Genomic DNA, 26,107 nt, shown 5'->3' with positions numbered 1-26,107 from the left:
AATGCCAGAGGTTAGGTCCATATCCAGTCAACCCCTCCCAAGACCCTGAACAGCTAGCACCAAGATTGGGTAATGGTCCTTATTTTGGTATATTTGTCCTATAACACATGTTTAGTGTTTACACCCTATGCAGTGGGATTGAGTCCTCAGAACAAATCAAAATTAATCCATTATTGACTGGATTACCATTGGGATGCACAAGGCGCATGTCCAAGTATAATGGAAGACCAGCAATTGCATCAGCAAATAGTCACTTGATGCAAGTTGAGGGTTCTACAAGAGCCAGGAAAAATCTGAAAAGGAGATGGGTTGAGGCACTGAATTGACTTCAGCAGATGCAGTTTGACAGGATATAGCCTTTGATGGAGTGGACTAGTGAAAAATGATTCACATAACCAACTACATAAATCTGGGAGAAGGATCTGTTGGGTTGAGTAGAGTGATATGCAGAATAATGTGGTTCAAAATTACTAACATATGCTCACTTGTCTATTCATTAAAAAAAAACAAAAAAAACATATATTCCCTTGTCTTATGTAAAAGCAGTACAGCAGTCAGTCAGATAAATGATAAGCATTCAATTCAAGAACCTAGCAAACAATGTGAGAGTTAGACACAGTCAACATATCTTACCAATAGTAGTACACAGATACAAATGAAATAAAAAACATGATTCATCTTTTACCAAGATCATTGCAGTTCTCCAAGCCAAGTTTGCTTTCTGTTATAGATGAATCAACTACAGATGCATTTTCCTTGCCAGTATCAGAAGACACATTCTTAAATATGCCCTACACAAAAAAAAAAAAAAGAGTAGCATAGACAATATAAGGACAAATTAAACATTCAACCTGATATTTTAGCAGAACACAAAGAAGTAGGCATGCAATTTGGGTGAGTTAGGTTGAAGGTCAACTCAGGCTCAACCCAAGCTTAACCCAATACAGCTCAGGCTGCGCCAGGCTTAGTCAGGCTTGGGCAGGTTGGTCAGGTTTCAAAGAATTATTGAATATATTTTTATAATAGCCATCTTATTGGGCTTTATGGCCCAATTTAAGAGTAGAATTGATTGAGAATATGTACAAATTTCATTTACAAATGTACATATACATATACACATATACGTATAATTAGAAAAAGAAAAGGTATTTTATATAAATGTAATGCATGTATATATATGAATTTGTTTAGGCGGGCTTGGGTTGGGCTCAAGCTACCCAAGCCTAACCCAAGTTTAGGTGGGCCAGGTCAGGCTTGAGTTGGACCTGCCCAAGTTGCAGCACTACTAGGAAAAAAACGAAAAGGGCAAAAGATACCATGCTAAGCATACAAAGAAATGGAAGTGAAATTGAATTATTACATAACCTCCATCACTGAATTTAAATACAAAAGAGAGAAGTTGTTAAGAACAATAAGAAAATAGCATATATAGCAATGTAATAATCAGAAGATCCCCAACTATAAGTAAAGGAAACAACAGTATATGTGTAACTGCTAAATTAAACATAAGTAGCATGTACCAGTGTACCAACTCCTAAAATGACAAGCACTACAAAATATAGTTTCATGCAATGATGCAAGAGAAGCATCCAGCAGGAACCCTTTTCTTTTTCTTTTTCTTTTTCTTTTTCTTTTTTTTTGTGGTGAAAGAATTGTTAGAACAAAAAAAAGAAAGTTCGCAAGCTATACGAAAAATCCAAGATCTAAGAAAAAGAAACAGATACACGAACAATGAAAGAAAAACAAAATATAAATGATACACAAGGCTCCCACAAAAAAACAAGAGCATCTTCATCCCCCTGCTTCTCCATGCAAGATAAACACAAAAGACCCAAGGAAACTAAGCAGCTTGCAACCCTTGACTCAGCCTCACCCTCATCCCCCTAAACTTGGAATTCACAGTTTAGTGGTTCAATCACCAATTTGACAGTGTGAATAGGGCTTACAATGAAACCTGCCGTATCACATCAAGTTCAAGGTCATGTTATGTTTGCAGAGAAGAAGCAAATTTGGAATTTGATTACTCCTGCCCAAATCCGCAAATCATGATTTAGGGATTCCTCAACCCCATCTCATTGTCTCTTTCCCCCTTCCATCAATAATTTGCCCCTCAGTTTTTTCCCCTAGTCATCATTTTCAAGCAGGGAAGGTTGAGGTTTTGCTTTGCTGCCCAATCTGGAAGTTTCTCAACCCAATCAATTGGTTTTCCTGTTCAATACAACAACCTAATCTTGAATCATGTATAAAAGGAAATTTTTGATTCCCACAACCTTTTATATTGACAAAAGCCACAATCTTCTGTTAATGGTAAGATGATTTTTTAAGGTAATAAAAAAAGAAAATATTATTAGGAAAAGGAAAAACAATTACACCTAGGTGATAAGATATCACCCACAAGAATCAGAACTTGAACCCAAACCCTTTATTGAGATTTTAGTGGGACGATTCAATAGCTCAATGTCAAGAAATTGTAGAGTCATTTCACATTATCACAGTGATGTAGGATGGAGTAGGGATCCTACTAAATTCAGATATGGTGGTGAGGTTTGTTTTGTGAAGGAGGCATTTGAGGTGGTTAGGAATGAAGAATAGCGTAGAAAAGCAAGTAGACAGCTTGCTGTTCACCAAAGAATGAGCAAGAAATTAGAAGAAAAGATCTTGCTGTTAGGATAAACATCAAAGAGATAGATCACTTAGCAGATGAAATAGGGGGGGGGGGGGAGAGAGAGAGAGAGAGAGAGAGAGAGAGGGAGGGAGGGAGGAAAAAGAGAAAAAAAATGTCTGGTAACAACCAAACTTTACTTCATCAAATCAACTTGTCTTTTATTTATTCCATTTATATACTGAACTTATGAACTTGGATGTCTCTTTACAAACTCCAATTTGGACTAGGAAACTGACCCCAACTATATGGGGTCGGCTACAAGAATCCTGTTTCACCATTTCCTTTTGTTCAGCGCTATATCCATCATCAAATTATCAGTGCTTGAATCATTTCTTACTACTTCCACCAAGTCCTTTATGGTCTGCCCCTAGCTCTTTTAGCCCCTTCAACTTCTAATGGATCACTTCTTGTAACAGGTGCTATAGATGATCTTTGATGCATGTGACTAAACCACCACCGTCTACTTATATCTCATTTTATCACCTATTGGAGTTATTCCTGGGTTCATTCATATGACTTCATTTTTTATCCTATCCTTTCTAGCTTTACACATCTCTCACACTCATTTTATGGACATGCTATTTCTTAACTGCCGAAAACTCTACCCCATACAACATACCCAGCCTTTGAACTGCATTAAAGAATTTTCCTTTAGCCAAATTAGTATTCACCTATCGCATAAGACTTCAGATGCACCCCTCCATTTTGCCCATCCTACTCTAGTTCTTTGAGTGATATTTTCCTCAATCTCCCATTTCTTATGAATTATTGAACCAAGGTAACAGAAGAGGTCACATTGAGTTATCTCTTGGTCTCCACTCTCCAATCTTAAGTATATCCTGTATTTATCAAAAAAAATCTTAAGTATATCCTGCTTTGCACTCTTAGTATAAAATTTACATTGCATATATTCTATTTTAGTTGTACTTATTTTAAAACATCTTATTTCTAATTTACTTGTCCATAAACCTAATCTTGCATTTAATCCTTCATTAGTTGCCCACTTCTAATGAATCTAATCTATATTTATGTTATATAGAAGAAAGGGGAGGCCAAGAGTCTAATCACCCCAATACTCATAGAGACCTCTTTATCCTCTCATTTCTCACAAATGAAGTTACTTATTTTTCAATTAAATTTATTAAAAATATAAAAATTCAAAATAAAAACCCCCTAGGTCTTAATTTTCTCTATAAAACCTATCATTACTCTCTCAACCCCCCCCAATAGGCAATGTTTGTAACATCTACCGTCCCTCATTAAATTCCTTATTTCCTCATAAGTCTCTCAACCCCTTTTGGTTCTCTCAAATAAAGTATAAGGGACAACCCAAGACCAATATGGACCCTAGCCTGGACCCAAACAGATGTCAAAGCCCAAATTTTCCAACCCAACCCTAACCAAATTTCTATTTAACCCCATGCATTGCATGGGCTTACTTGCTAGTTGCTTTACAACCAAAAAAAAAAATCCATAACCCACAAGGACACTTAAATAAGGACTCCAAATCTTTAAACAAAATATTTTCCTAATCCAACTAAAACTAACTTGATGTAAAGACACCAGAAATTACTAAAAATAGTAAATTGTGGGTTTATTTAAATGAGAGTTATTATAAATAGTATGTCCAAAAAATACCATGAATAGCAGCTTCCCTATTGGGGTCTGGTTCCACAAGGTGGATACTTGTAAACAGAAAATGAGTTTAATAGGTGGACAGACTAGATTATCTACCTACCATGGGATGTTAGCACTTAACTGTTTATTTCTATGATATATTCTTAAACAAAATTTTATGTTATTATTATCAAAAAAAATCCATTATTGATAATAAAACAACTTCTAAAGTAGCCCTTTAAGTCGGTAGTTATAAAATTTTGTTAAAAAAATAAATCTTAATAGCTGGCATATTTTTGATAAATAAAAAGATCATTAAATTTCATTGAAAACAATAATGATAGGCACTGTTAATTGGGCATTACTCAGGAAAAGCATCAACACAAGGTGAGGAATAGGGCAAAACTAGGTGGTTAATTGGGTAACTTGGACAATGGGATTGAACACACAAAAGTCTGTAAATGGATTCTAAAAGTTCAAAACCTGATCCAACATCTGATCTGAATAAGATCCGAGTCCAACTCAATTTTATAATATATATAGTTTTTTTTTTTTATAAATGAGAGTAATTTTATTAATTCAAATAACGAAAATACAATCAGCCTAGGAGGAGGCACGAGATGTTACCTCCCCCGAGGACTGAATCATATACACCAAACATGCCCAAGCCTGAAACACAAATTACAAAGTAGCCCAAAACAGATCTCCCCTTGACACCCCTTGCTTGGCCAGAGAATCAGCCATTGCATTTTCTGATCTGCTGACCCACTGAAACCTGACAGTCATATTTCTTGTCATCCATTTAACTTTCTTTAACAGATCCCTGTAGCCCCAACAAGCTGTATCTGGGCTATTCAGCCAGCCCACTACTACCTTGGAATCCCCTTCTACTAACAAATTGTTCACTCCAATTTGACTAGCCATCTGTGTACCTTGTACCACTGCTAGTAACTCTGCCCTTACAGAACCACCTTCACCGACTGGTCCTGAAAATAGAGTCACATATTGTTGTCTTTGTCTCTCAGAATCCCACCAATTCCACATGGCCCTAGGTTACCTTGGCAGCTGCCATCAAAATTCAATTTTACCACTCCATCTGGTGGGGGTTTCCATTCAACTTGTGATTTGTTCTTGGTGGAGACTGTAGAAGCCACTGCTGCCCAGTTTCTCCTTAAGTCATCAAAGGAGAAATCTGCCAACAAATGTGAAGATTTTAACCAAGAGATTGTCCTTGTCAATATGCATTCCTTGATTTCAGCAAGACTTCTTTCCTTTTCTTGAAATGTTCTAGCATTTCTCTCCTCCCATAAAATCCACAATGTAGCGGCTCTGATACATTTCCACATTAGCTTCCCTCTTTTCGTCAATCTCCCAAAAGCAGCCGGAGTGAACAGAAGCTTAACTTCAAAGGGCAAGTTCCACTTGCACACAAATAAGGAGACAACCTAGTTCCAAATATTGGCAGCAAAGGAGCACGATATCAGCAAATGGTTACAGTCCTCACCCTTCACTTTACACATAAAGCACCAATTTGGGGACAGACACATAAAAGATTTCTTCTTTTGCAAGTTGTCCACAGTATTGATCTTACTATAATAGGCTTCCCAACAGAACACTGCTATTTTGGGGGGTATTGGCCTTGACCAAACCTCCTTAGCAAGGAAGACCTGAAAGGAGCCACCCGGGGTTGAGTGAAGGAGCCACTTGCACACAAATAAGGAGACAACCTGAAAGATGCACAAGTGAAGAAGCCACCTAGGGTTAGGGCCCAGACTCTTTTATCCAGGTTAGTGGGGTCCAAACACACCAAATCTAAAAGCAACAATAGCTCTAAAACACAAAGAAATTCTTCATCCCTTAACCCTCTTCAAAACTCAAAATCCCAATTTAAAGCCAAAGGGAAACCAGGGGAAAGGAACCATGAAATGGGTTTCTTTTTAAAGAGGGAGATGGAATAGAGAGAAGGGAAACGGTCTTTTAGGGGTTGAGTGCTCACCCAAGTATCTTCCCAAAAAATAATAGAATTTTCAGAACAAGCATCGTACCTTACAAAACTGGGGAATTTAGGGAGAATGCTAGAGATAGCCTTCCAAGGTGTTGTGAGCAAAGCCCTTCGAGATACCCCTGCATCCCAACCTGATTCAAAACAGCCATGGACACTTTTCATTGCTTCATGCCACAACCTCTCCCTCTCCAAGGGCCACCTCCAAAGCCACTTACCTAAAAGAGCCTCATTCTTACTCACCACATTCCCTAAGCCTAGGCCTCCTTTTTTTTGCTCCAACTCACCACCTCCCACCTAATCAAGTGATCTTTTTTCTCTTCTCCAAGTTCCCATAAGAAATCCCTCATCAGTTTTTCCAACCTCTTTGCCTCCCTTTTAGGAATTCTAAAGACTGACAAGAAGTATAAAGGCAAGTTGGCTAAAGTTGCTTTAACCAAAGTAACTCTACCTTCCACGGAAATATAGTTTCTCTTCCAAGCTGCCAATCTTTTTTTGAATTTTTCCACCACCGGGTTCCAGAACCTACTTTCCTTTGAATTTGCACCTAATGGAAGTCCTAAGTAGGATAGAGGCCACTAAGAGCAAGTGCATTCTAATAGACTCCATCTCCTCTCTGTTCAAATGAACTCCCACAACACAGTTCTTCTCAAAATTTACCTTCAAATTTGAGGCCCTCTCAAAGTGAATTATTAAATCCTTCAAATTCCTTACCTCCATCAAATCACAACCTTCGCAAAAGATTATTATGTCATCTAGAAATTGGATAGTCTATCTGCTTCTGAGAGGAGTCTACTAAAAGCATCGGCAACTAAAGTGAAAAGGAAAGGTGACATGGGATCACCTTGTCTTAGACCCCTACTAGCTGGGAAAAAATCAGTAACTACCCCGTTGATTAGGATGGAATAATGGCAATTGGAAAGGCAACTGTTTATCCATTTGCACCATTTATAATTAATAAATCTAATATTTTCTATTTATATAAATTTATCATACAAGTTAAAAAGTAATTAGTTTTTAAAACTTTTTTTATTTTAAGCACAATAGAGTGGAGAATGAAACAAGCTTGGTACTATAAGGATACTCTCTAGTTGACCTGGAAACTCTTTTCCTAGTAGTAGTAGCAACTTCAGCAGCAGCAACAGAAGGAAGAGGAGGAGGAGAAAATCCTTAAAACCACTTGAGAGCATGAGAGCAATAAAATATTGATGATATTTGACATTTTATGGATATCAAAAGCCAAATTTAACATTTTCTTTAGTAAAATGCCAACATAGAACAATTAATTACTAATTTATTTTGATCGTTAATTAGTTGTTTATCATATAGGAAAGAAACCGGTTGCACAAACCTAAAATTTTTAATTACAAGACATGATCACACTTAGAACAAAGGACATGCCAAGAAGCTTAAAACATAAGATTATTGATGGAATACCTCCATGGAAAGTCCTCAATATGAAAATATTTCGCACTTTTGTCGTCAAAAAATTTGCCAAAGAGCAAACCTTGAAACAAAATCCAAACCACAGAATTGATGAGTGTTTTAAGATATCAAATTTATAAAAAAAAAATATTAATAATTGTTAATTCATGATATTCAACCAAATCTACTAAATATAACAAAGAAGTCTGGATTAATGTGGTCTGGGGCATTCATTACATTTGTCAGTTTAGATAGTTCAATATAGAATCTCCACCCTTCTAATTCCACCTACTCTTGGAGATTTAAGGGGGAAATAGCATCTACTTTTCAACAGCCTTTGCCACACCATTTTGGAGGTTCTCTTGCAAAAGTTGATATCTCTTACATTTGTGTCCTAATACCTAGTTCTAGATCTCTCTTTCATTGCCAAATCTTCTGTTTTGCTTTGGCATGATTTATACCCTAACATAGACTCAAATTCAACATGATTTTACCAAAATATGATAACCTGCTACTCAACATTGAGCACTATGGGATTTTATGATCAGCAAAGAATACCTATCAGACCTTCAAGATGTTTACCTTTTCAAAATACTTGCAGTCATCTTTCCCTACATGAGTAAGTCACAACCAAGTTGCCATTTTTAGTATTAGAAAGTGTAAAGAGACTAGGTCGAATGGGCCCTAGTATCTTCTCTTGTAATATCTTTTCTTTTATTGTTGGCTAATGGGCCTGTTATTTCTTTTTTGTTTAATCTCTTTATGTTACTGCCTAGCTGGCCGCCGACTTAAGGGCATACTTGTCATTACTCTAACTTTAATTCTTAATAAAAAAGGGTTAGAGGAGAAAGGAGAGATGATTCGATTTCTTCTTCTTCTTCCTTCTCTTTTCACCATTTTCTTCTCTTGTTTTGCTGCTCTTACTTCTCTTCTTCCTTTCCTTCTAATCTTCAAATTTACACCTAATATTTGAGGACTGATTTGCATCTGAAAGCTTATTTAATAATATGCCCAAAAGCATGTAATTTGGAGAATTTACACATGATTTGAGCAGGTTATGCACTTCCAAGTTCAAACCAATGTTTTAAGGCTCAGACCAGACCCGACGGTGGGACTGTCAACCTGGGAACCAGAAGGCATTCCGGTTTTAAAACTCCCAGTTTTCATTTTTCTGGAAAATCAGTCAGAACCCAAGAAAAATGCTGACAACCGACCAGGTTTGAACAACCCAACCAGTTTTCCATGACCCACATGGTTCACTAAATGGTTAGAAACATTAAAATGAGAGTAAGCGGATTTGAACTTGAGACCTCTTACATGCATCTATTAGTTTTCACAGGTCAATGTCACATGGAAAGAGAAGCACTGCTTCCCTTTGCTCATAGGAATTGAGAAAGGAAGTATAAATAAAAAATTAAAAAAAAAAGAAATCTTGTGAAGACACCTAGGCAAGGCTGAATTATAGCCTAGGAAGCAATGCCTTAACAACATGATCATAACATTCCCACAGAATTGTTCCTTTAGATGCTGCCAACCTATATAGATGGGAAATCTACCCTTCTACTCCCGCACCAAGAGGCCTCCCCAAAATAATTGTAACTATGGCTGATTCCATGCTTGATAAATCAGGCATAGCCCTAATGAAAAAGCCAAAAGTGTCTTTGAAAAACTAGAAGCAGCCTGTGTCTTGGATGACCTAGTTCATTTTATTGAGATTGGAAAACCAACCAGATAACCTAAATCATCAACTTTGCTTTGAACACTAGTATGGCTCTGTAATCTTTGATGATCTTGGCAGACCACTTGAATGGTGTGGACCGTTGTATTGATCAGACACATTTAAACAGAACAGGTAAATTGATGATTTACCAATAACAATGGTTAAATAGAATAAGAGCTAATAGCTAACTTTAACACATAGTGTTGCGGTATAAGGGTCAAAGAAAAGGGATATTTGATAGGTTAGAAATGGTAACATCATCCACTTGAAATTGTTTAAAACTATTTGATGGAAAAACCTTGTTTTCCAAAGAATTTATTTAACTCACATGGGTTATCCCTGTCAAGGGAACTAAGCTTGAATTTATAAGGGTCTTCAAATGCAAGTTGTTCAACTGTAAAATATAGAGGTACAACTTAAGAGGTTTAGGAGGCTAACCTAAAGCTCAGTCTAAAAGACTAAAACTGAAAGGTGAATCTGCAACTGATCCAACCCCAGAGGCCATGAATCAATGCAATGCTCCAAGCCCATCAAGAGTTTGGTTTACTTGATCCTAAGCCAATCCTGCACAAGATCAGGTTGGACCAGGCCCCAGGGCAGGTTCACTTATGCTTGGATTACAAAAAGGCATAAACCAAAAGAAAGTGTAGTCATCTTTATAAGGCAAACTAGGATTCATGCCTCCCCCCACACTCAAGCAATATTCGCACAGTTCAAGCAATTACCATCATAAGGCTCCTTTGTAAAATCTTGGTCTCCAACCTCAATCCAAGCAGAACTCAAGGTTCAAGATTGTCCCAGTGACAATCTTTCCAAAAGAGTGAAGATTCCATAAGGGCCCACTTCTCTCTTATTGACATTGTTGATTGAGGTGTATGAATTCTTAACTGGGTCCCATGAAAACCACTGCATGGAGTAATTCCTTGAAGTGACGTTTATTCCGCATTCATCATTGCATGTGCTTCCTCTATTCAGTATAGAAAATTAACATAACTACGAATTTATCATTGTTTATCATACCGCCAAGAGACCTTCAAACTACAAAACCTCGTATGTGTTTTATACTGCAGTTACATATTCCAGTAATGTTTAACCCTATTTTACCATCCCAACAACTCGGCCCCAAAGAAACTTGTCCATATCAAATGCTGCAATCTACATTCCCATCCCATCAGGTTTTTAGCTGAGATCCTAAATGTAGATAGCATTTCTCATCGGCTCATTGTTATCTTCATCGCCATTACCAGATTATCAATACCTCTCCTAAAAATGCAATTTATACCAGATTACACGACAAACATAGTTCATAGTTCCTAATTTCGAAATCCCAGTTATCAATTTAAAGGGAAAAAAAAAAACACATCTCCCACGGTAAACCAACTTCATATTAATTAAAATTCCTTTTAAGTTATAGTTTCACGGAAACAAATTCAAAATAGATAGGAGAAGGCAGAAGACGAGAGACAAAATTGTTTTGAAAGTTATCCAAATCGTTATCCTTGAATTTGCACCAACTACGAAATGAAGAGACACAGCATGGACAAAAGCATACCCGAAAGACAACGGAGAAACCAACTGAATGGATGTTTGATTGTAGGTGTATAAATTCGAGCAAACTTCCCCAGAATAAGCCCTAGTTCAGTTTTCCCGCAAAAGCCCTCAATTGACTTGCTAAGCAGTTAACACCCTCGCTGCCATCCTGCTACCCAATCTTAATCTTTTCATTTCCTTCTCTACGTTCAACCCTTTTTACGGTATGTTAACACTCAAAGTCTTTAACAGTTATTATTGCCTTAAAAAAATTAAATAAAAGTTGTAAGGACACTCGCGTCTAAATAAATGGGGAAAATTCTCGTACCCTGTTCGTCCCCGAATTTTAAAACGCAACAATTAGTACCCCGAACTATCAAAATATATTAATCCAGTACCTTAATCAAATTTTAAAACGCAACAATTAGTACCCCGAACTATCAAAATATATTAATCCAGTACCTTAATCAGCTGTTAAATAGCATTTGAAAAAACATAAAGATCCTTGAATATCATTTAATTCTTTTATCAATTATTCAAACATTGAGAAAAATTAATAGTCTTAAATCCTTACCTCTTTTATTGAAGAAAGTTGGGGTTCATAATACCCACGGAGATGCAATCCCAACTTTTTTGAATAGAAGAAACAAGGATTTGGGATGGTTAATTTTTTGTCAATACTTGGATGGTTGACAAAGAATATTAAATGACACTCGATGGGCATTTATGTCTTTTTCAAATGCCACGTAACAACTAGTTAACAGTAGGTAATGGTCGTATTGGATTGATACACTTTGAAAGTTCGAGTATTAAATTGTCGCATTTTAAAGTTCAAAGGACCAAAGTGGCACTAGATCCAAAGTACAGGGTAATAACCGGGAATTTTCCCAAATAAATAGTAAGTAAAATATAAAAACCTCTCTTTTATTTTCATTTTAACAAATGCTTCCCTGAACTTTTAAAAGCTTGACAAATCCCTTCCTTCTGTCATTGATCTATATCAAAAACGTTAGATTGATGCATTTTTTCCAAATATCCATTATATTCTTTTATAAATTATTTTACAAAAATAACCTTGATTGAAACTCGACAAAAACTTCCTTCGATTCTCTTTATTCACTTTCAATCTCCCATCCCTAAACTAAGGAGGATCCTACTTGAAACTCAATCGTTTGAAGATGAGAGGAACCTTGAAACTCAATCGTCCAGTTTCTCATGGTGGAATCCACGATGACCATACAAATTGCAGAATGCTTGCCACAAAAGACATGCCTAAGCCTAGCCTTTCATTAGTTTCATGGGCTTTGATGGCTCCATCCTAGATTTAACCAGTAGTTTCGTTGTCACTACAACAGGAAACAGTGTTTTGGTCTTCGAAGGACCAAAATTACCAATTAGGTTAGGTTTCGAGAGCATCATGTGCACCAGGCAAAGTTATTTAGGAGGACAGTTCAGGTTATATAAACCATTTACCCCACCTATTACCATAAATTGTCAAAGCTTCTTCTAGTTTAGCATCGACAGTAGGGCATCAAAAACTCAAAAGTAGAACATGAAAGGAAGAAATAGACAAATATGTCAATACTGGGGTGTAGAAAAGCCTCTGAAAACGAGGTAAAAAAAAATATAACGAGGATACACATAAATAAACAAAATATGAAGTCACCGAAGATGAGAAGAAGGATACAGATAAGATTTTGAAGAACAAGGTAGAGTTGAAAAAGAAGAAAATGGTCTTGCATCAATAATTGTTGCTGGTTGTAAGTTTTCAGCCTAACAGAGGAGAGAGAGAAAGAAGAGATAAGAAGAAGAAAGGAAGAGAAAGTGTTGAATTGATAGACAGTTCGTCTGACCCAGTCGACCATATCCTCGAAAAGTAAATTGCAAAAGATTGAAATGCCCCTACATATGAGGAGACATACAGCCAACACCATACATAAAGGGAAAAAACCAAAATATCCCTCTCTAATTGACTCTAACACTCCTCCTCAAGTTGGAGAATATATATCATATAATCCTAGCTTGTTACATATGTAACAAACTCTCCCTGAACTCAATCCTTTCATGAACAGATCTGCCCATTGATGATTTGTCCTCACATACTCTATCCTTATCACACCATTAATGACATTTTCCCTTAAAAAGTGACAATCTACCTCTATGTGTTTAGTTCTCTCATGGAAAACTGGGTTGGATGAGATGTGAATTGTAGCCTGATTGTCACAGTATATCTTCATGGGTTTGCTTACTAAGAACCCAATTTCCTGCAATAGATTCTTCAACCACACTGGTTCACATGCAATGTGTGCCATGGCGCTGTAATCTACTTTGCACTACTCCTTGCTACCACTGTCTGCTTCTTGCTCTTCAAAGTCATAAGATTTCCTCCGAGAAAGGTGCAATAACTTGTAGTGGATTTTCTGTCTAATACAAATCCAACCCAGTTTGCACCGGTGTATCCTGTTAGACAGTTTTGTATGACCTTAGCTTCAATCAAAATGATGTACTTTATGAGTTTATTATAAATAAATAAAAGTGCATATTTGATTCATGTTCCCTTGGTATGTTTCTGTGTATTCGGCCAGGCCTTGTAACAAAGGCTGGGCTGAACCCATGTGGCTGATGTGTAGATCAATGTTTGGGTCCCACGCCATACAAGGAAGCCCAACTGGGCAGCAGTTTGGAAGGCTTGATGAATACATAACCCTAAGTGGGCCTTAAGCCCATTTCGAACTGGGCTAATTTGATTAGTCTTTAAGGGGCGAATTCTGAGATAAGATCAACTAATAGGATTGGACCCACACCCTATTCACTCAGAGAGTCCAAGATCTAAATGGTATTTAGATTTGGAAACTTCCTAATTAGATTAGGAACTAGCTGATCTAATCTATAGATAAGATATGGATTATTCCTTATCTTAAAGGGACTTCTAATCCAGATATGATTTGGGTTAGCAACTTCTAATGGGATTAGGAGTTGATCCCTTTAAGTCTATAAAAGGAAGAGGGGGCGGCAGACTTTAGACACAACGTCCAACAGACTCAAGTCTTGTCTTCAGAGTTGAGGTCACAGAGGAGAGAATTCTGCACCGTCCAAATTCTCTCTAGCCGCCTCCTTCCTACAGCCTCCGCCCATAGCAGTTCGATCTCCATTGCTTTGGAGAAATCAAGATTGGATCTTGATTCTAATCTTTTGCAGAAAAGATTGGTAGGAGTTGTATTCACTAGCCGTCCAGGTGATTCTTGGGAAGAATCAAGTTCTTAGGAAGGACACTACTGATTCTGCTCCACCTTGCACTGCGCCATCTTCAGTGGGAGCAAATTTTGGTTTCTACCTTGGGCGTGAACATCTCCATTGAGAGATATTGTTTCTCTGTATCAGGTATTATCTCTCTCCTCCTTTTGGTTCATATCTGGTTTAGTTTATGGTTCAAGAATGATTCTTGAAAATATGATTTTCTAAATAGGGAATTCGATTCCCAGCTGAAGGGAAAGAAAAATTTTTGAAATTCGCCCCCTTTATTCCGCAATCTTGAGCGTCCATGTGATGGATTTCCTATCCCTTTCACTGATATCAGAGCTAGGTTCAAATCTTGAACCATTATGTTTCAGATCTGAACCTGCGCAAATATGGAGAAGGCATTCTACCCAATTTGCACAGATATGGGTTTTGGGAAATTTGTTCCCAAAACATATGGGCAAATAATCTGAAATTAATTTTAAATAAATCTGATTATTATTTAGAATAGTTCTTTATAATTTTCTTGATTTATGGGTTGTTCGTACAAGAGGAGATCGAAATCTTGGTTTGCGCAGGGAGAATTGCAAGATTTGCAGTTTATTGAATTTATTTATTACATTTGGTCTGTAAATATTTTTTTATTTTAGACTCAATGTATAGGCATTCGATCTGATGTAATAATTAATATAAATAGGATTTCTATTTATTTTTAATTCTGGATCGAAGATGGTGGCGCAGAGAAGGAGATTTCGCAGATGGGAGATTCGCTATCTGTGATTTGTAGTTTGAGAAACTGCAATCTGTGATCTAACCTCTGTTTTGCAGGATGGAGTGTGCGAACAGCCCTGATTAACTGATTATTGTTTTTCTTTTATCAGTTATTTAATTTTAGATTATTTTCTTGAATTAAGGATTTAATTAAAAATCAAACCCTAGACCCATTCGATCAAAGATTGGTTCAAACTGTTTGGACCAATTCTAGGGTTTAATCGAGGCTGAAAGTCAGCCCTAATTTTTCCCACTAATGGGCCTGAGGATTGATATTTAATTAAATGGTTAATTCAACTCCACGAGTGTTTCAGTTGGTTTAGCACCTAACCCTATTTCTTCCAATAGATCAATTACATATTTCTGCTAACAAAGGTTTATGCCTTGCTTTTATCTAACAACTTCTATACCCAAGAAATTCTTCAACTTCCCAAGATATTTTGTCTGAAAGTGATCTTGTAGGAAGGTTTTCAATTTATCAATCCCAAATTTATCATTGTCAGTTATAACAATGCCATTCACATAAACTACCAACAAGATCTTCTCGGCCACAGAGTCATAGCTAAATACTGAATGATCAACTTGACATTGTCTCATTTCAAACTCCTTCACTACCTCACTAAATTTTCTAAACCAAGCATGGGGAGATTGTTTGAGTTTATAAATTGCCTTCTTAAGCTTACACACCTTACCATCCTCCCCCTGAGCAACAAGCCCTGGTGGTTGCTTCATGTACACCTCATCTTAAAGATTCCCTTGAAGAAAGGCATTTTTAATATCAAGTTGAAATAGAGGCCAATCATGCATGACAACTAAGAAAATTAACACACGGATGGAGCCAATCTTTGCAACTGGAGAAAAGGTTTCAACATAGTCCACACCATAAAGTTGAAAATACCCTTTTGCAACTAAACTAGCTTTCAGGCATTCCACTATTCCATCTGATAAATACTTAACAACATACACCCATTTACAACCAATAACATGCTTATTTGGGGGAAGAGTGGTGAGTTCCCATGTCTGATTGTGATGAAGAGCAAAGAGTTCCTCTTTCATAACTTTTTGCCACCTTGGCGATGTAAGAGCTTCTTGAACATCCTTAGGAATGGATACAAATGGCAACAAAGTAATAAACTGGCGATGGGAAGCAGGAAGGTGAGATATAAAAACATAATTGGTTATGGGGTGACATGTGCAACTACATTTACCTTTTAGCAATGCAATAGGAAGGTCAAGATCAAAAGACAATTCAATTGTGGAAGTGGCTAGATCTGTTACCGAAGTAGAAGGTGGTGGAGGTGCTAGTCTCTGTCAATGAGTATACATTTGACGAATTGTGATCAGAGGCTCCAAAGTCAATTATCCAAGGTGAAGGTTTGAATGCTAGGCAAGCTATACCTGAATGAGCAAGGGTGGCAGTGTTCTGGTGTGAGGTGGGCTGAAGAAATCTCTCATACTCCTCTCTAGGAATACTCACCATCTCCCTTTCAGAAGTAGTTGTGGTTGTAGAAGATGTTGGATCAACTGGTTGAGTGTCACTGACTTCACTACCACCAACAGCTGCATGATTAGCCTATGTGGATGGTGGGCCATGTAAATCATAACAAAAGTTAACTGTGTCCTTCTCTTCTGTAGTGTGTGCACTTCCTTGTTGTGCTTCCCCTTCCTCTACCACGACCTCCTCCACTGGTATGACCACCCATAGGACTACCATGGCCCCCTTTAACCGTACGCCCACCTCCTCTGTGCCCATAAGAACCACCTCGAGTACTAACCAGTGCTGATATTTTAGAAGTTATGTTACTCTTTGAGGGGCTAAGAGAAATCATATGGAAATGGGCAAATACTTCTTTTAGAGTCGGGAGAGTAGATCCTCTAAATATCTATGCTCTGACAGGTTCATACTCTACTTTCAGTCCCACCAAGAATCATGTTACATCAAGTTGATCCCTTTGTTGTTGCTGAATTTTAACGTCCGAGGTTAAGGGATGATAGACGTTAAGTTCATTTTGAAGATTTTTCATGCTGGTATAATATTCTTCAAGAGTTTGATTTTCCTGCTGCAAACTGAAGTATTCTTGATAAAGCTGATAAACCCTTGTAGTGTTGTCTTGTCCTTAATAAAGTTTCTTGGCATGTTCCCATATATCCCTCGTTGTATCTAAAAACATGAAGTTAACACCGATTTTAGGCTTCATATTATTCCACAACCATGTCATGATCTAAGCATCCTTTTGCTCCCAATCAATAAAACCTGGGGATTCAACACTTGGTTTCTCCTCCCATACATGTTTCACTTTCTTCTTGGCCTTCAAAAACATTTTTACCGACTTGGCCCACGGAACATAGTTTTCACCATTGAGTTTGATGGATGTCACTTGGACACAAAAAATTAGAGGATATCATCACACTTGATTTATGGTCACCACTTGAATCACCCGTTGACACCATTTCACTCTACGAAGCTGGTTCTACCCGTTACACACGAAAAAAAAAGAAGTTTCAGCTATTGCACTACCATCGTTCAACTTCCACACCAACACACTTAAAGTCACCACTAGTTTGCCCTAGAATGCATTTGGCCACTTTGAACACCACTGGTCTGTGAACAGGTTGATTTAAAAACACCTAGAATCCCTCTTGAAACTACTCATTAGAGGGTTCAGACCACAACCACTACACCTACTTGACCACCACAACTGTCACACATAGTAACAACAGTCCACACACAGGAAAAACTTGGGTTTCTTGATCACTTGAATTGTTGTAGTTGTCTACTGTCACCAGAACCAGAAACCTGGGTTTCTTCCTAGTTCTCTAACCCAGATTTCTCACACCATAAAAGAAAGTTGTCGTAGAACCCCTACTGTCGTGAAACCTTAGGTATTGCCGTAGAAACCCTACTATCACGAAGATTGTCGTAGAGACCTAGGTTTCTTCTCTAACCCAACAACCACACTAGGAAAAAATGGGAAATAAAGAAGAAGGAGAAGAGAGAAAGTTGTAGTCGACTTCTAATAATGATGCTCTGATACCATGTAAGTTTTCAGCCGAATAGAGAAGAAGAAGAAGAAGAAAGGAAGAGAAAGTGTCGAATTGATAGATTGTTCGTCTAACCTAGTCGACCATATACTTAGCCTTGAAAAGTAAATTCCAAAAGACTGAAATGCCCCTGCATATGAGGAGACATACAACCAGTACAAAAGGGGAAAATACCAAAATACCCCTCTCTAATCGACTCTAACATGGGTTGATTAGTTGCTTGCATCTGCTCAATTAGGTGGTTTCTACTCTTTCTCTATAATTCTATGCCAACATCTTTCCCTTAGTATGTAATTGAAGCATTTAATGGGTCATTGCCCGATCCACATGGCATCAAATTTTAAACAGAGGGGTTGATAGTGAAATACCCAATGGTGCTTGTTCTGGGCACCATCACTAGCAGACTCGAACTTTGCGGAGGGCACCGGTGCGTTGATGGGCTGTTTAGAAAACAACCTTAGGGTGGTACATTTAGAGAAGCATACAAATATAAGAGATCTTTTTCCCCTAAACCATTGATTGATTGATGGCAACTTTAACAATTTTTTATCATTATGGTAGATGACAACATGGTTTTCCATTGTTATCCAAATTGTTTCAAGTAATGCAAAATGACAGTGATCACTAATTTTACATTGCAATTTTCGGTTTGTGTCCATTTCACTCTGTTAATTTCTAATTAATTTTGGGTGTTTTCGTGTTAGAAACCAGCTAATTACTTACCAATTAACAGGATAAAGAGATTGAAGAGAGGTTTTTGTGAAGTTTCAAAGAAAGTTATTTTTGTAAAATTGTATATAAAATAAATTATAAAAGGGTATAATGGGTATTTAGAAAAAAAAATTGATTCATCAATTTAATGTTGTTTGGGTCTGTGACTGAATGGTGGTTTTGTTGAGTTTTCTAAAAGTTCAGTGGAGGAGCAAAGGAGTTTGTCAAAATGAAACTAAAGGGGAGGTTTTTATATTGGGTAAATTGCAAGGTCCCCCCTATACTATGGGGTTAATGACAAAGACCTTGCACTTTTTTTACAACAAAGACCCCCTTGAACTTTGGCTATTAGACAAAGACCCTCTTCCATTAGCATTTTGTCAGTTAGCTTTGAAAAAAATTCTCATATAACTGCTTATATTTTAAAATACCCAAACTACCCTTTTTTATATTAATTTACCTATTTTTTAAAAAATCATCTTATTATCTTTTTTTGGTAGAAATCTTATTGAGGTCTGTCAAAATTATCCTTCCATCTCCATGGTTTTATTGTTAAGAACTTCTAATTTTGGGCGTGTTTCTTGGTTTTCAAGACATGGGCTTTGGCTGGTTAGTGGTTCCCCGCAATCAATGTTGTGTGCAATTGGAAGTTGGTTGGGTCATAGTGTGGGCTCCAGCCATGAAAGTCCCAACGACCCTTAACAAGGTTCTTTGCCACCATCCATGCCATTGAATTGGAAAGAAGATGCGATTTGCTTTCCACTACTGCGGGGCATCGTGAGGATGAAGATGAATGATGAGATGCCCCAGAACCACCAAGCATGTGGGCTCTTGGGTCTAATCCGAAAGCCCTCTTCACTTGAGTCTTTTGTCTCCTCCTATCATTACTCATATTCTTACCAATCCTAGACTCCGATTCGAAACCGAAAATCACAAATTCACGGATTTGCCAAGTCGTCCCTTCGCTTATTATATTAAAAGCCAAGAGCTATGAACAATTGCTGTACAGAGAAGAGAATAGAGAGCAATCCACAGAATGATCCAGAACCAATACTCCATCATCAGCTCAGCTGTAGACATCGTGATGGGCGATCTCCAAAGCTTGAGCTTTTCCTCTTCGATCAGTAGATGTAGTAGCATAGGCAAGGCTTCAAGGAGATTGGAAAGGCAGTGTGCATGACGATGGAGAAGCAACAGAGGATGTGGTTCTACATCCTACGTCATTACATCACCATCTTACTCTGCTGGCACGCTCATGCCACTATAGACTATTTTTACTTTTAAAGGATAATAGCACCTCTCGACCTCCTCAAATAATCCTAATGTTAGTGCCAACTTCTACTCAAACCAGGCTCTTAGCCATTAGCACTCACGCAATCTAATCAACTAAACATTCTCTGGCTTTCTTTGTTAAATGGACACCAAACTTTAATCGTCTTAATTTGCTTTACTGATAATAGTCCTGTGTCTTCCTTTTTTCTCTCATAAATTCCCATTTGGGAATTGGATAAGGGCCTACTATTTAATAGAACTATTAATAAACGGTGTACCCGGGCATTTTCTCTTAATCGAAAGGTGTGTTTAAAATCCTAATGTACCACCCTATTATGACGCAAGCTATTGCTTGCATTACACACCCTAAAACGGCCTTTTAGGGCTCCTGTTGTTGCTTCTATGTGAGCGTAGCTCCCTAATAGAGTGAATGCAGTTCCACTAATTGAGGCAACACACTTTTTGCAATAGGGCCCTACCATTTGGAGAAGACTTGAAAGATAGCTGGGGCCGAGCTCACATTGTTTGTCCCTACCAATAATAATCAAGCACGTTGTCTTTTTTTTTTGTAAAGTTCAAAATTAACAGAGTCCCAGACCTTAACAGTAGTCTAGACTTCAAAAGGTGAAAATTTATCAATTTTGGTTAATTGCCCTTTGGGATCCCACTTTCCAAGTTTGTCCATTTTCATTCTGTGCATTTTGAAAAGGGGTGACATCATAAAAGAGGTTGTGTGATTGTGACGTGTCTTCTGTGCATTGGTGTAAAAGGAATGAAAAGGGGGAATAGGAACAAGTTTAATGAGCATGGCATTGTAAGCACATTCAATGAGCAATTTAAATTTTTTTTACACCTGTCCCTTGGAATACCCCAACCTACCCTTGAAAAAGATTAAAGGCAATACATTTAACACTTGTTAGAATATTTATAAAGTGCTCATTGAATGTGCTTTATATGTTGTGCCAATTGGATTCAGTCTTGGTTATTGTAGCATGCGATGCCATTTGGGATCTAAAATGTTGATCCTTCAATGGTCGTCTGGTAAGCCCATCTTCTAAGCCACCTTTCTATCTCAATCCAACTCAATCTTTCGTTGTGGCATGAGGCAGCAAAAGCGCTGCAAGCTCTTGTCCATGGCATCATGAACCTTTCACCATCTAGCAGGTGCGACATCAATGGAATAGACGTGTTGGTGATTGATGTTCCAATTTCAATCCTAGTCCCTATAACAACGCCAAGGTTTTAGCCCAAAGAAATGTATGGCATAGAGCTTGGGCGGGTCAGTGCCCAACAGTTAGTGCTACAACTCGATAGTTCAATTGCCATGACACTAGAATTGAATATGGGCACATTATTGCTTATCGTGGACATCTGGGGGATGTGGAACATGGATGTTCAAGTTTCTCCATTTTGTTTAATTTTCAATACTCTATTGCGACTTGCGAGGAACAACAATTGTTAAATAGCAAAATATGCATGAACTAACCTCGTTGCAAATGCTATTTACAGGTGGTTTCCATGCTTGGAGCTACTTACAAGTGGCAATGATTTTTCATTTCCAGTTAAGTGAAAGTAGTTTCAACCACGGTGGAACCTCCTACGATTCTCAATCATATTCTAATGTAAAATTCTTGTCAATGTCTTATCATTGTAAATATGATGAGGATGTTGTTAGAGAGAGCACATAGTTGTCAACTGTGAATATAGGAGAGGCTACATTATTTCATTCATCATTTTTATTGGGAGGGGTTCGGGAATCAATACTAATTCCAAAGCAACATGACTATGCTCCAATTAGCATTGCTTTGTCCTAGAGAGAACATACAAATATCAAAATAGGGTATGTACTTCAATCGAGTTAGATCGTGTACTATAATTGAACCTTAGATCCTTAGAGATATGGAAAACTATGCCTCTTCATGTAAAAATGTTGGAAACTAAATCTTTGATCTTTGGTTGTAATGAATTTAGTTATGTTTGGGTGCTGGAAACCTAACACTCTTGAGTCTTGACAGTAAATCACTTCTGACATAGTCTATATTTGTTTTGCGGTAATTTACAGGAGCATACAAATAAAGGAAAACAACCCAAGAAACTCCTCATTTAGTAAAATCTCATCGATCAAAGCTCAAAACTTGGTTCCATTAATCTAGATTGGTAGATATTATGCTGATGAACCCCAAGAGTAGTCTTTGGTGAGCGGTGTGATATGATGATGGGTCGATTGCAATGGAAGTGCGATATGATGTTGCAATGGACGATGTGAGGGAGAGGGAGAAGGAAAATAGAGAAACTTGGAAAGTGGGATTCGAAAGGGTGGTTAAGCCGAAATTGATAAATTTTTGGAGTCCAGAGTGTCGTTAAAGCCTGGGACTCCATTAATTTTGAACTTTAGAAAAAAAAAAGACGTGGTTGATTACTATTGGTAGGGATAAAAAAGTTTCTGTCTAGGGGATGAACTGACGATGTGAGCTTGTGGGACCACTTAGTAACCTTAGAGTGAGATCACCTCGTTTGCAGTAGCAATAGCAACAACAACAAACAGGTTCTGGTATAAGAGCTCAATTGTTGGTGACTTTTCCCTTTTTTGGCAATGATTACTAGTGAAAAAGTTAGATTTCTCATTGTTGGAGATTTTTTCTGGCGATGATCAAACGTGTTTTTGGGTTAGTTAGGTTTTAAGAGAGAATGACAAAAAGAAAAAGAAAAGAAAATAGAGTAAGTGTAGTGGGGTACTTCAGTAATTTAATGCCTTCCGTCATTGATTTAATGGCCAAGGAGATATTTGTGGCAACATAAAAGTTTAGGGGGGTCTTTGTCACAAATTAAAATATAAGGGAGTCTTTGTCACTAATAGTATAGTATAAGGGGTCATTGCAATTTACCCTTTTATATTTTACCCTAAATAGTATTAAGGTCCATTTGTTGAAATTATTGAAATTCTATACATGAATTCAAAAGACAATTGGTGTCCATTAAAGAAAAATAGGGTTTTAAAGGGCTTTTAAGTTACTAGCAAACGTGTATGCACATTTGCACATGGCAATATCTCTAAGAAAAAACTATTTATAATTCATGGGTAGTTTCTAAACGATTATAAGTGGGCATTTTCTGAATGTTATAAGTGGCTAGTTTCTGAAGTGAGTAAATGACATATATGTCCTCTTTATTGCCCATTGTATGCTTAGACAAGGGGGTTGAAAACATCAAAAATTAAAACTTAATAAACAGTGAAGGAGCTCAACAATCCTTCTTTACCAGGTTCAGATGAGGCCCTACAATATTAAAATCCAAGCTTAATTAACAAATAAGGTTCATTATCCTTGTTTATTGGATAAAAATGAGGGCCTTCAATATGGGAAGAAGATGGAAAAAAGACACAAGAAATCATGTTTACTAACCAAACCACAAGAATAGAACCAACAAAGAAATAGGTAAGCATCAATGATTTAGTGTTGAAATGGGTAGCCATCAAAAATTCAAAATTCGAGCCTAATCAACATAGAAACACATAGAAGAATGACCCACCAGTAGAATTGCAGCCTTTGGTGGTATTGCCAAGAGCATGAATATGAAATCCATGGAAACCTTGTGAGAGGCTTGTGATCTATCCTTTGACATGGGTAGCTCCTATAAATTAAAAACCACTACAAGCTAAGAAAAAAAGCGAAGAGAGAGAGAGAGAGAGAGAGAGAGAGAGAGGTGGCAGAAGGAAGGGAGGTAGAGACGGTTGGGTTCTTGGACAAACTGAATAGAACCTTTGACGTTGTTGCTGGCAGTGATGACAACAATCCCTTTAACAGTGCCTTTTGTAGCCATTTTTTCAATGGGTAGTTTTTGAACAGTTATAAGTGGGCAATTTCCGAAGTGAGCATAAAGGACATATATGCCCTCTTTATACCTCCTATATACTTAGACAAGAGGGGTAGAAAACGTCCAATGAAAATTCCAAAAAAGGGCATTTGCTCTTTTATAGATAGTATAGATTTGTTTTATTTTAATAAACTCTAATAAGATTCTCATTCCCAAAGGAGAGGCCTTAATGGTCATTCCCTCAAATAAGAGAATGTCATTCCACCATTCACCAATGAGAGAATCTCAAAATCCCATTTCACCTAACCAAATATTTGGAAGATTCCAATTTCAAACCCTATTCTTGCAAATCAAATCAAACGGATTCTTAGTGTTGATTCTCATTAATGTTCTTACCCTTTACACCTCAAATGACTTTCTCTCATCCACATGGCAAGGTTCCTCAAAAAACAAGGGGTTTTCAAGCGAATCGACATCTGCACCCCATAGTATGTGCCCCACCCAAGTTGTTCCGTAGTTTCATTAATCATTGTTTGTGGACTGGGTACTCAAAATTTTCTAGATTGAATACTCAGAAGAACAGGGCCTAGCTGGGAGTGGACCTAAAGTACGATCTTCCTCAACGGATGATAACATTATATCAATTAGTCTCATTTATGAATTATTTTCTTTTATTATTTTTATTTTTATAAAATATTCTCCACTGGGATCAAGATTATATTATAAGACAATTTGTGGTCCCTTGTTATTCTAAGGTATATGACTTCAAATGATTAGAACTTATGCATTCAATTATTCAAATGCCAATGAAAATTAAGGGTTTATTTGGTTTGCAGTTAGAATCGGAATTGGAATCAGAGGGGTTTATCTCCATAATCTATTTGGTTCACATAATAATAAGAATCGAAATCGAAATAAGTTGGAATGGGATTTTATTCCCAAGGGAGAGGGAGGGAATGGCCATTCCAGTAAGAATTGGAATAGGATTTCGATTCTAGACCTATTCATGCAAACCAAATGGGCTCTAAGATAAAGTGGTTTAATTTATTTCAAGTCATTTCCAAAGACTGATTCGTAAAATTTTTTTTATTGAAAATTTTATTACTTTTTGGTCTTTTTACAGCACAAAATTTGTTTTTCGCTACTTCTAAAATTTGATTAAACATCATCATCATCATTATTATCTAAGTCTTGTCCCAATTATATATATTATATATGGGGTCATCCAATCAGCTACATGAATCTTGTTTAGTGCCATATCCGTCACATTATAGGTGCATAAATCATTTCTTACTAACTATCTTCAATTCAAGTCTTTTTGGGGTCCACGTTTTCTCATTTTATCACCTATTGGAGCTACTTATATGTTCTTTCATATTACTTCCAATCTATAGTTTGTAATGAGATTATGAGAATACTTGCCTTGGTCTATTTAGATCAAAACATTGTATCATATGAGGTTAATATTTATTTCTTTCCTTTTAATTTAATTGCATAGTTTCATGGTGTGTACCGGTACTATTGTACACTAGATTGATACAATGTAGGAGAAAAAGGACTGGATTTGTTACCACCAAGACGCGTACAATAGACAACAAAACCCAATATGGTACAGGTAGCAACTTATCTGTTTACCTTTGTAGCCTATTATGCAGGTTGGTTTGTAGAAAAAAAAAACAAAAAAAACAAAAGTTACTGTGTTTGGTTGTGCTGTAAATCTAAAATTAATAGATAGAAAAATTTTGCACGGGGTTTATTTATTGTTTGTAGCAAGAGGTGTAAAGTGGGCCGGGCTGTGCCGGGCCGACCCGCCCTAAAGGGGGGCCATGCCATCTTCCCCGGTGGAAATTTTGGGGGTCGGCCCGGCACGGCCCACAGCTAGGCCTAAGCGGGCCCATGTTGTGCCGTGCCGGCATACAGGCCTTGGCCGAGCTGGGCTGCATGCCATGGGCTTGGACCGTGCCGGGCTGGGCCATAGGGTGGGCCTTGGGCCTAGGCCGAACCGGGCTGCACTGCTTTGTTTTTTTTTTTTTTTTGAAAATTTTGATTTCTTTTCTAAGTGAAATTGTAAAACTAAAATATTTAACTTTCCTATGAACTTTGGGAATTATGAACTATTTAAAAATTTAAGAAATGAGAAATCTAAGTTGTTTAATACATAAATGAAAAAAAAATATTTAACCAAATTGAAATAAGAATGATAGAACAACAAATTGGAAGAAAAATAGGAATTTTATTTCATTTAAAGTTGAATGGTACAAATTAGTGAATTACAAATACAATGATTGGATCATTGCATACT

The 26,107-nt window shown here is 37.2% G+C and overlaps 1 protein-coding gene across 5 annotated transcripts in view; it reads right to left on the bottom strand.

The window, feature by feature from the left end:
- The window catches only part of LOC148880126 (YTH family protein), a 71,257-nt gene extending 59,978 nt beyond the window's left edge, over nucleotides 1-11,279 (bottom strand). For 3 of the 5 annotated variants that reach the window (XR_016104480.1, XM_088961961.1, XM_088961962.1), the window contains exons 1-3: nucleotides 10,982-11,197; nucleotides 7,722-7,791; nucleotides 686-791 (exon numbers count right to left, since the gene is read on the bottom strand). Coding sequence is in view for 3 of the 5 variants with exons in the window: in XM_088961961.1 (XP_088818087.1) it covers nucleotides 686-791; nucleotides 7,722-7,727 (112 nt within the window). In the remaining 2 variants the exon portion in view is untranslated. Of the gene's footprint in view, nucleotides 1-685; nucleotides 792-7,721; nucleotides 7,792-10,981 lie in introns of all 5 variants that reach the window. The other 2 variants (XM_088961960.1, XM_088961963.1) reach the window with 2 other exon arrangements.
- Nucleotides 11,280-26,107: the final 14,828 nt, after the last annotated feature.

Source organism: Nelumbo lutea, chromosome 1 (assembly GCF_056320005.1).
Source record: "Nelumbo lutea isolate HS-2025 chromosome 1, American lotus-T2T, whole genome shotgun sequence".
NCBI lineage: Eukaryota > Viridiplantae > Streptophyta > Magnoliopsida > Proteales > Nelumbonaceae > Nelumbo > Nelumbo lutea.
This window is presented reverse-complemented; position numbering and strand designations above follow the sequence as displayed.